At 35.3% G+C, this 12,761-nt stretch overlaps 1 protein-coding gene across 2 annotated transcripts; it reads left to right on the plus strand.

Moving 5' to 3' along the window:
* Nucleotides 1-4,550: 4,550 nt before the first annotated feature.
* Nucleotides 4,551-12,587, plus strand: LOC137406337 (putative ascorbate peroxidase). 2 transcript variants are annotated; one of them, XM_068092907.1, is made up of 9 exons: nt 4,551-4,659; nt 5,526-5,610; nt 7,096-7,240; nt 7,775-7,906; nt 8,652-8,834; nt 9,598-9,725; nt 10,595-10,731; nt 11,965-12,064; nt 12,292-12,587. In XM_068092907.1, exons 2-9 carry the CDS (start codon nt 5,533-5,535, stop codon nt 12,475-12,477), a joined length of 1,089 nt encoding a protein of 362 aa, XP_067949008.1. In that variant the 5' UTR covers nt 4,551-4,659; nt 5,526-5,532; the 3' UTR covers nt 12,478-12,587. The 2 variants fall into 2 exon arrangements, with proteins under 2 accessions (XP_067949008.1, XP_067949009.1); XM_068092908.1 differs by having other exon boundaries at nt 4,613-4,673.
* Nucleotides 12,588-12,761: the final 174 nt, after the last annotated feature.

A 12,761-nucleotide genomic window follows, 5' to 3' on the forward strand; every position in this document is an offset into this window, starting at 1 on the left:
ATTAGATTAGTTTAGTATCACATTGAAACATACAACATATTAGATTAGTTTGGTATCACATTGATACATACACCATATTAGATTAGTTTGGTATCACATTGATACATACAACATATTAGATTAGTTTGGTATCACATTGATACATACAACATATTAGATTAGTTTGGTATCACATTGATACATACAACATATTAGATTAGTTTGGTATCACATTGATACATACAACATATTAGATTAGTTTGGTATCACATTGATACATACAACATATTAGATTAGTTTATTATCACATTAATACATACGACATATTAGATTAGTTTGGTATCACATTGATACATACAACATATTAGATTAGTTTAGTATCACATTGATACATACAACATATTAGATTAGTTTGGTATCACATTGATACATACAACATATTAGATTAGTTTATTATCACATTAATACATACGACATATTAGATTAGTTTGGTATCACATTGATACATACAACATATTAGATTAGTTTAGTATCACATTGATACATACAACATATTAGATTAGTTTATTATCACATTAATACATACGACATATTAGATTAGTTTGGTATCACATTGATACATACAACATATTAGATTAGTTTAGTATCACATTGATACATACAACATATTAGATTAGTTTGGTATCACATTGATACATACAACATATTAGATTAGTTTAGTATCACATTGATACATACAACATATTAGATTAGTTTAGTATCACATTGATACATACAACATATTAGATTAGTTTGGTATCACATTGATACATACAACATATTAGATTAGTTTGGTATCACATTGATACATACAACATATTAGATTAGTTTAGTATCACATTGATACATACAACATATTAGATTAGTTTAGTATCACATTGATACATACACCATATTAGATTAGTTTAGTATCACATTGATACATACAACATATTAGATTAGTTTAGTATCACATTGATACATACAACATATTAGATTAGTTTGGTATCACATTGATACATACAACATATTAGATTAGTTTGGTATCACATTGATACATACAACATATTAGATTAGTTTAGTATCACATTGAAACATACAACATATTAGATTAGTTTGGTATCACATTGATACATACACCATATTAGATTAGTTTGGTATCACATTGATACATACAACATATTAGATTGGTTTGGTATCACATTGATACATACAACATATTAGATTAGTTTGGTATCACATTGATACATACAACATATTAGATTAGTTTGGTATCACATTGATACATACAACATATTAGATTAGTTTGGTATCACATTGATACATACAACATATTAGATTAGTTTATTATCACATTAATACATACGACATATTAGATTAGTTTGGTATCACATTGATACATACAACATATTAGATTAGTTTAGTATCACATTGATACATACAACATATTAGATTAGTTTATTATCACATTAATACATACGACATATTAGATTAGTTTGGTATCACATTGATACATACAACATATTAGATTAGTTTAGTATCACATTGATACATACAACATATTAGATTAGTTTGGTATCACATTGATACATACAACATATTAGATTAGTTTAGTATCACATTGATACATACAACATATTAGATTAGTTTAGTATCACATTGATACATACAACATATTAGATTAGTTTGGTATCACATTGATACATACAACATATTAGATTAGTTTGGTATCACATTGATACATACAACATATTAGATTAGTTTAGTATCACATTGATACATACAACATATTAGATTAGTTTAGTATCACATTGATACATACACCATATTAGATTAGTTTAGTATCACATTGATACATACAACATATTAGATTAGTTTAGTATCACATTGATACATACAACATATTAGATTAGTTTGGTATCACATTGATACATACAACTTATTAGATTAGTTTGGTATCACATTGATACATACAACTTATTAGATTAGTTTGGTATCACATTGATACATACAACATATTAGATTAGTTTGGTATCACATTGATACATACAACATATTAGATTAGTTTGGTATCACATTGATACATACAACATATTAGATTAGTTTGGTATCACATTGATACATACAACTTATTAGATTAGTTTGGTATCACATTGATACATACAACATATTAGATTAGTTTGGTATCACATTGATACATACAACATATTAGATTAGTTTGGTATCACATTGATACATACAACATATTAGATTAGTTTAGTATCACATTGATACATACAACGTATTAGATTAGTTTGGTATCACATTGATACATACAACATATTAGATTAGTTTAGTATCACATTGATACATACAACTTATTAGATTAGTTTGGTATCACATTGATACATACAACATATTAGATTAGTTTGGTATCACATTGATACATACAACATATTAGATTAGTTTGGTATCACATTGATACATACAACTTATTAGATTAGTTTGGTATCACATTGATACATACAACATATTAGATCAATATTGCTACTTAGTTTATAATTGCTATTACATATTACAATATTATAGGTGAGGTCAAGCCTTCTTCTCATAATCTTGCACTGGTATAGCTAATGTATTTAATGCATCACCTGCGCTTCAATACAAAAGGATGTCCTGTCAACTGGCTTTCTTCACCTGCCGAGCTTAACATCACTCAAGGGACTGCAGGCTTTCGCTTATTTATAGCTGCATTTGTTAACGATTTGAAGGCAGCTAAATGGTGCATTGTATTTAACAGTTCACAGAAAAGGCAGCATTTCAGATTTAATTCTCATCATGCTGACCACTTTATGAATTTCCATTTTTTACAAAATCGGAAACCAAATTACTATATACTTGGTCCGTTTTCATTCTGCTCCCTAGTAAACAATGTCCAGTTCTTTGGTAGCGTAGAACTCGGGACGGAAAGTTTAAAGAGATCAATAGTCAGGCGTGGCTATGTTGAAGGAGGTCACATAAACTTTCTAAGAAGTTCTGGATGAGGTGTCATTAGTTTCTATGGCAACCTTTATTGTAGCCTGCGTCAACAAGTAAAAAACCAGTTAACTTATGTAAGTGTAAGGTTTTTGTAATTCCTTTGTTTACAATTTTTTCATCTTAAAATCTATTTTTTGTAGCGTCACATCATCTAGTAATAATTACTTAACCAAGGATCTCGACTTCGACAATTTTACGTCAGGGTACAATGATCACAAGCTATATATTCGCAGTGCAGAGATATTCTGCGTGCTGTGCTTTTAACCAAGTAATATAACAGCATGGTTATACGGTACATCTCTGGTTGTGTCAGCCTCTGGTTGTGTCATAGCCTCTGGTTGCGTCATAGCCTCAGGTTGTGTCATAGCCTCTGGTTGTGTCATCGCCTGGAGATATGAGTGAACAACTAAAGAAAAGCATTTTTGAAGTTTTGATATTAAATGTTGGAACAGAGAACCTTTTCCCTCCACTTCTAATAATCCAGTTTCATCAGAACAACAATTATGAGATGAGCATATTCCGACAACTTGTCATCCTGAGTTTTATGAGATCAGTAGATTGAACAATAAAACGAATATTTAGTGAGAAGCATTTTAATATATAATTCAAGGTACAGTATTAGAAGTCAGCAAGATGAGAGACCTTAGGCAGCAGTAGAAGTCAGCAAGATGAGAGACCTTAGGCAGCAGTCATTAGAAGTCAGCAAGATGAGAGACCGTAGGCAGCAGTCATTTTCAGCCTGTAGTACTAACATGCCTGTATTAGGGATGTACAAATGTACGCCTTCCTGTCAGAGCTTTTGTTATCTGCTCTTTTTTATACTTGATCATTTTACCGAACGAAATTTCCCACATTGTCTAGTTTTAAGTGAGCCAAGCAAGAAATCTTATGGTAACAACTGAGCAAAGGTAAAGAAGGTGTCGAAAACATCAAACTGCCAGTTCTACTTAGAGTTGTTCTACATCGGAATATTTGCAAAGTAAAACTGATAGCTTACGTTTCAAGTATTTGCGACTATATGAGTTCTCTGTGTATTCAGTCTGCTGTCACCAATTAACTAACACTAGCCAGAAGTGGGCCAGTACACCTAGTGTAGATGGTATCACATCTAACAACAAGGTGAGTGAATGATATACGCAATTGATTTCTATGATGCTCTTTATAACTGTCATCTAGAATATTCGTGTGAGCTGGCCAGGTTTGCATAAGGCTTCTTCCTTAAAATACCAACGCACTTTGTTAAGTTCTCTAGAGATTGTCAGCCTAAGAAAGATAGTTAGAGTAGAAATTGGAACGACCTGCCAGTGCAGGCTTCATGTTCCATTCGTCACACTCAGTACCCTAGACAACTGCCCATGCAGTGAGCGCTGCATCGGTGCGCTTTATGAACAATTGAAGATTTGCATCCAATCGTGAACAACTGTACGTAGCGATATAGCTTGACACGCCCCTTGTCCACTACCATTGTTTGCAAGAACCTGCTCAGACCTGTCAATTCAATATATATATAAGCTCTCCAAGAGAAGACTAGCAGATGAAATAATAAGAACTCTATATACATACCGAACCGAATCGCTGTTCAAGCAGGAAAAGGACCAGTTGGTTGATCAATCAGGAAGTTGCTTCTAAATTTCGGCAGCGCAGGTAAACATCTGCAGGTAATTCTAAAAGTCTATGTAAAATATTTTCGTAGTTTTTATAAAAGTCCCAAAGTCCTATGGTTTAGCCGTGCAACATTAAAAACAGTTTTTTAGTTACAGTGATTTGTAAGTCAAAATAGTCTGCTATTTCTATTTCGAATAATTATAACATAAAATGTAAGAAAATAAAACATGTAAAATATTAATGCAAGAGAATTGTTTTGCATGACAGTGTCAGTATCTTAGATATATATATATATATATATATATATGTACCCATATGTACATGCGTAGGTACATACATATGTACATGTGTAGGTACATATATATACCTGTATATAGAACGTTGCCTATCAGCCACCTCCATTCATATTTTCTGCCTCATCAAATAGCACATGCTTTCAACTCCAGAGATTTATGGTGATGCAAAGGTTTTCATAACACAGCAGTAATTAATACATACTGTATAAATATTATGTGATTCTGCACATACTTGATATAAATTATTACAATAAAAACTTTCAGTTGTACTTTATCTAATGATTGCACTAAAATTATACCTACTGTTTATACTATCAGTTGAGTTAAACTAAAATTATACCTACTGTTTATACTATCAGTTGAGTTAAACTAAAATTGTATCAACTGTTTATACTATCAGTTGAGTTTCTAACTGCCAGTAATATTAGTTGAGGGCTATTGAAACTCTGATCCCTGATCAACAAACCGTGATTTTAAATTATCCTGTTCTTTCCTTTTCTAGATCGTTGGTCATGATTGCTCCTAGGTTTTCACAGAGATACACGCTCAAGGCAAGCATTACTTTGTCTGTAGCCTCACCACATTTTTTTAATTCTAAATTGCTTGTAGTCAAAAGATGCATTTGAAATTCCAGCTGGTAGTACTAGTGCTGTTCCCGAGTCAGCTGATGGCTGCAGTGCCATATCAGTGTGAGGTAAGTATATAACATACTCCTTCTACCGCTCGTAATAAGCAATTTCAAGCCCTATTCAAAATTTCAATCGTTTAAAAACTACATTTTGCGCATTAAAATGGACATCAATCTTTATGACTCTTCAAAATTATATGATAGATCAAAAGATACTGCGAAGATTATCAGTGCTTCTGTTCAGCAAGCATTTTGTATTAGATTATTTTTGTTTTCACGAAGTTGGTTTTGCTCATTCTGGTCATTACTTGCATCATTACATCTGGCAGATCCTTCTCACAGTCTTCCACAGATGTTAAATAACAAAGCTGGCAGCTATCTCTTGTTTGTTTGCTCATTGGCTCAGAACAATCCCTGGATTCTGTTACTCTCTAATAGTTGTGGTGGAACCAAGACAATAAATAATAGCAGTCATGTTAAAGTACATCTAACAAAATCATGTTTTTGCTTGTTTACTTATTGAGATTGTTGTGAAATATTGATATTGCTTTACTGACGTGAACAAGCCAATCTCAGCCCTCGCCAACATTCTTTTTGAAAGTGATTACTGGGATCTTATGGCAACTCTTGCTAACCAACTGTCACCGACGACACCTGCTCACTACTGGCTCTTTATAACATTTTTGGAGCTTTGGAGCTTTGGCAGGTGTCAACAAGTGCTCCCTGAGAACGTCATTGCGTTGTTTATTGGCTTCTCTAGCCAGCCATGTTGTCTTAATGTCGTATTATTTTACTTAATGTACATTTCATCTATGAAGTGCGTAAGGGTGTGCAATTTCCAATTAACCTCAAGGGAGCAGTAGTAGGCTACGATGTTCTGTTGGCCTAAGCTAAGCCCACAGTTAAAATTAGAACATACCATTTTGTGTGTGTGTACTTTATTTCATCAATTAGTAGAAATATAACATTAAGCAAAAATGAAGATATAGTTTTAATATTGATTAAGTTAAACAAAATAAATGAAACCTTAGTTCCTACTCTTTAAGGCATGGTGAGGCCCACATGCGCAGTAGCACTGCAGCTAGTCAAGGCGCTGGGCCTACAGGAATTGGCACACCTAAACAGCAGGTCTGAATTAATCTAGGCTTAACAAATAGCTTTTAACATTAACTCTAAAACTAGTAAATGCAGAGGTTTTGTGTAAGTCTATTGGAAGACTTGCGATGGCACTCCATTGCGATGGCACTCTGTATTCAATTGTTTTTTGACCTGAAGCAGTATAAAATAATGGTAAAGGTAATTTGGTTTCTAAAAATCTAGTGTTAGTGTGAATCTTTCTTTGTTTCATCACTTGAATAACATTTTGAATGAATTATCAAGAGAATTTTATACTGGTAAAATTTATCAAAAGGCAACACAGACAGTTGAACAAACAGGGAGCGAGATGAAGTTAGTGGTGGTTTATTAAATATTATGCGTATTAGACATTTTTGTAATATTAGTATTTTTTAAAATAACAAAATGGAGCATTTCCTGTAGTTGTGTCTGTAGGAAATGAGAGTGGCCAGTGTATGCTCAGATATAATTAAAAACGCAGATGAGAACTTGCCAGGATTCGTGCGACTGGCATTCCATGACTGTGTGGGAGAGAATGGTTGTAATGGCTGCATCGACCTCTCTAATGGCGACAACGGAGGTAAGTAATGATTATAATGACTTCTTCAACCCTAATAGTAAAGGTGAGTAACAGCTGTAGAAATTTCCTCAGTGGCAAGAATGGAGAAAGAGACTTTTTTGCTTTGCAAAGCTTTCCTCACTTTTTTGATTTTTTTGAAGTTGCCCCAACAATGAAACCAAATACTTGCTAGAAATCCCTTGTAACTGATAATGTAGTCATGCAGTTGCTCAAGTGCGACTTGAGTTGTTGCTCAAGTGCGACTTGAGTTGTTGCTCAAGTGCGACTTGAGTTGTTGCTCAAGTGCGACTTGAGTTGTTGCTCAAGTGCGACTTGAGTTGTTGCTCAAGTGCGACTTGAGTTGTCCTAAAATAATCTTAAGAGGTCTTTGAAGAAATCTTAAAACCCTCATCATATTCACCATGGGCACACAACCCTTAGTAGAGTGAAATAGATAAATATACGAAGACCAAATCCTTTTAACTCAGCATTCTATTTCACTTTTACTTTGTTTCACTCACGCGGCTGTAACTTATGTGACCTTCTTCTTGTTAGGGTTAGATACATACATCAACCATCTAGAAAGGAGATATCAAGCTGATGTAAAAGGCATAATGAGCAGAGCTGACTTCTGGGTGCTATGTTCTGACGTGGCTCTTGTTGAGGGCCAAAGAAGGTCTGGTCGAGGTAGGAAGAGTTTAGCCCACAGTCCCATATCTTCTGATAAAACAAAAGGAATCCAATGTTTTACACCCACCTATTTACTTCACTTATTAGCCGTGTAGTTTGTTGGCTGTCTTCTAAATGAGTCGAAGCAATCAAAATAATTTATCTTTAACCCTTTACTATAATTTTTTGTATGCTGTCTTTTTCTCCTCTTTAATGTTCCAAGCATTAGCCACTGTCACAATGTTAATAGAGTGATAGGTCTCTATACATTAGCCACTGTCACAATGTTAATAGAGTGATAGGTCTCTATATATTAGCCACTGTCACAATGTTAATAGAGTGATAGGTCTCTATATATTAGTCACTGTCACAATGTTAATAGAGTGATAGGTCTCTATATATTAGTCACTGTCACAATGTTAATAGAGTGATAGGTCTCTATACATTAGCCACTGTCACAATGTTAATAGAGTGATAGGTCTCTATACATTAGCCACTGTCACAATGTTAATAGAGTGATAGGTCTCTATATATTAGCCACTGTCACAATGTTAATAGAGTGATAGGTCTCTATATATTAGTCACTGTCACAATGTTAATAGAGTGATAGGTCTCTATATATTAGTCACTGTCACAATGTTAATAGAGTGATAGGTCTCTATATATTAGTAAAAACCATCTTTTTCAACAGGCTGTTCGGTGATCAGCGACCATTTCAATAGCAACCGAAAGCTGCACTAGCTTTTACTTTCTTTATCTTTAGCTGGCGATGCCGATAGTCTTTTGCTAAACATGGTTTACGGACGAAAGGATTGCGATTCTGAAGCACCTAATCAACGATCTCCTACGGATCTGTACCCATCTCCGCAGCACGGGTTTAATGATACAACAGAATACTTTGCTACAGAGTTTGGCCTCACATCCTCTGAAACAGTCGCTTTACTAGGTATGAAGAACCATTCTATATCCTTTCCTCTGATCTGATACCAAGAATCATTTCGATGTTGTTTGACATGTATCAACTTATTAGCAAGTGTTCATTGAAAATTCCCTATGCAGTAAACACACACACCGATTTCTGCTGTTGAAGAGCTATTACATCAACTGGTGATGCATAGACCATGCTGATTTAAAACAAGGCAGCTCATTTGTTTGTACATGTTAAGAGCACGCTTTTACTGTATTGAAACCTAGCCGTTACTATGTCATAGTGTGTACGCTGTTTGTTGAATATTACTTCTGTCTTTTTACGCCTTCTCTGTTTGTTAGCAATATTTTTATTAACATTTCCATCTGCTGGACAGCAGGTGAGACAGCAAAGTAAACAACCTACATTTACTATAGCTCAGTTCCTGACTACATAACATTACATCTAAATCGAACACATTCACCTTTGAAAAGCGTGTGTCCACTCGGATCTCATACTTCAACATAATCCCTACACAAACCTATGGAACCCACTGTTATTCTAGGAGTTGCCTCTTCAACAATTTATGGACTATGTCCACAAAATATCTAAAGTTGTTTTCTCTCTGAGGTTTGTTAACATCTAATGTTTTTCCCTCACAGAGAGGCATACCGTCAGTAAGTTGGAGAGGCATTGTTTGGACAAGTGATAAAGAGTTATCTGCCTAGAGACAATAACTCCAAAACTTGTAGACTAATCCAGAATTGCAGTAACGATATACTACGTAGTTGTGCACTTACAGGGGCTCACACTCTTGGCAGAGCACGACCTGCTGCTTCTGGATATGACAAACAGTGGGTGAACAGCGAGTTTTCTTTAGATAATACTTTTTACACAGACATCTTAAACAAGCGCCTCAACTGGACCCAGGTTAGTTAGTGTGTCAAAGTTATGAATTTTCCAGTTTTAGTTTGGTGAAAGGTAAGATAACACATCTCATCCCTTTATCGCTAACTCAAGCTATTTTAACATGCCTCTTGGTCACTAGGACTCTCTTTCTAGTGACCAAGAGGCATGTTAAAATAGCTTGAGTTACCGATAAAGGGATGAGATGTGTTAGACAAATAGAGACTTGTAAAAAGCTCAACAGAAATGCATTATTAGCTAGCAGGTAAAACTAAGGCCTCATTTTACTATATTCTATAGGATTCAGTCTGCATGTGAGGATATCTAGCATGATTATCAATCTCACTGACAACTACAGCTGTCAGTTAGCACCACAATGACTGAGTGCCACTGCCATTGAGTACTGCTGTGGCTGAGTACTACTGTCACTGAGTACTACTGTCACTAAGTACTACTGCCATTGAGTACTACTGTCACTGAGTACTACTGTCACTAAGTACTACTGCCATTGAGTACTACTGTCACAGAGTACTACTGTCACTAAGTACTACTGCCATTGAGTACTACTGTAACTGAGTACTACTGTCACTAAATACTACTGTCACTGAGAACTACCGTCACTGAGTACTACTGTCACTAAGTACTACTGTCACTGAGTACTACTGTCACTAAGTACTACTGCCATTGCGTACTACTGTCACGGAGTACTACTGTGACTGAGTACTACTGTCAGTCAGTACTACTGCCATTGAGTACTACTGTCACTGAGTACTACTGTCACTAGGTACTACTGTCACTGATCATCACCATCACTGATCACTAAGTGCTACTGTCTCTGTAGTCTGTTATGAGACACAGATCAACCTACGCTCACAATTCCCATGTTACTGCAGGTTGATTTGAATGGAGACCTAAACAGTAACACATCACACCTGCAGTGGTCTCAGAGAACAACTAGCGGCTGGAGAAACCTGATGTTTAATAGTGACATATGCGTAGCGTATGATATTCATCCTGATAAAGACGGAAGGTATTGCATTGCTATAGCTGCTACACACATAGCAAAATGTGTTGAATTAATGCTGTGCTTGTGTACTGGAGCCCCATTACTTGCTGAAATGCATTTGTAAACTCGGTTCTCTAAAAATATATGTTTAAAGATCTGAGCCAAATAAACAACTTTTTATTCATATATTCTGCTACAATCTGTGTATTTCAATTACCAACATTAATTCTTATTCGAAATGGCAAAAATTTTTGAAGAAAGCATAGTAAACGTGTATACAGATGCGAGAAACTATAAGAGCGGTAGACACTTGTACAAAAATTGAAATTGAATGACACTAAAAGTTTTGAAAATAAAATCTGCAAATCTATAAAAAATAGAAAACACCTTTGATTAGATTAAGGTCCACCATTCAACCTTGCTGCTGATGAGGAGGATGAATAGCGTTGGCTAGTGCCAAAGGCTAAAGTACTAACACGACTAGCTTGCTAATGAAATACTTATTGTTCCACAAGCGAGTGTTTCATATTGAGTATATAAAATAGCTGCTTGTGGCTCCTATCATGTTGACTGCCCATTGCAAGACTCTTGTCTAATGATGGGTACAAAACCCTTTCATAGCTGACTGAAATATTGCTGTGGAACATGACAAGTGCTATTCATAGCTGACTGACATATTGCTGTGGAACATGACAAGTGCTATTCATAGCTGACTGACATATTGCTGTGGAACATGACAAGTGCTATTCATAGCTGACTGACATATTGCTGTGGAACATGACAAGTGCTATTCATAGCTGACTGACATATTGCTGTGGAACATGACAAGTGCTATTCATAGCTGACTGACATATTGCTGTGGAACATGACAAGTGCTATTCATAGCTGACTGACATATTGCTGTGGAACATGACAAGTGCTATTCATAGCTGACTGACATATTGCTGTGGAACATGACAAGTGCTATTCATAGCTGACTGACATATTGCTGTGGAACATGACAAGTGCTATTCATAGCTGACTGACATATTGCTGTGGAACATGACAAGTGCTATTCATATTCATGTAGGTGTAAACTACATAAGGCATGCTACTAAAGATGACACGATGCATGTAAATTTGATACACACTGGATATTATTGATGCAAGGGTGTGTACTGAATGTTACATTGTTACTATAGTTACCATAGTTACAGTGAATATATGTAGTTTAGATGTCTATTGTGGCTGTTCACTGACCATGTAGCATTGTTACAGAATAAATAAAACGTACAGCGAGCTGGCCCCATCAGCTGGATACGAGTTGGTGAAGATCTATGCAAATGACAATGCAAGGTGGCTAACAGACTTCTCCATGGTATGTCACAAGTAAATGATGCACACTTTATGACCTAACTTGTTAGTATACTAACGTACATGTATATTAGTTACTGTAGCCCACAGTGTATACTGCAGGTATAGGTATATTAGTTACTGTAGCCCACAGTGTATACTGCAGGTATATGTATATTAGTTACTGTAGCCAACAGTGTATACTACAGGTATATGTATATTAGTTACTGTAACCCACAGTGTATACTACAGGCGTATAAGAAGATGATAAAGAAGGTCAGAGAGGATATAACTCTAGTAATGGCTAAACCAGACAATAACCCCGATGTATGTACGGAGCCAACTGCCAGTCCTTCCAATATGGCAGAGTCTCGAGGCACTGCTCTGGCCCTCTCACTACAGCTCTGCACACTCCTTCTCTTCTTACTTTCTTCATAATCTTGTCACTCGGGCACTAGAGAAACTAAATATGGTTTTCCTTCCAAAAGCTATAGCAATGATACCTGTTATCTTCAATTCTAGATCATAAAATCCTTCACACACTCCAAGTTGCTTCTCTTATTTGTTGAATTTCAAGAGGATTTAGAAACTTGCCATGCATACACGGCACTGAAACTTGCAATCTAAACGCTACAACATGTAAATTAGTCACTCCGCATGAACAAGACTATGATGAATCAGATGGAACTGAGGGACAGCCCACACAAGGCAGAAGTTTGACT

Source organism: Watersipora subatra, chromosome 10, assembly GCF_963576615.1.
Source record: "Watersipora subatra chromosome 10, tzWatSuba1.1, whole genome shotgun sequence".
In the NCBI taxonomy this organism is placed as follows: Eukaryota; Metazoa; Bryozoa; class Gymnolaemata; order Cheilostomatida; family Watersiporidae; genus Watersipora; species Watersipora subatra.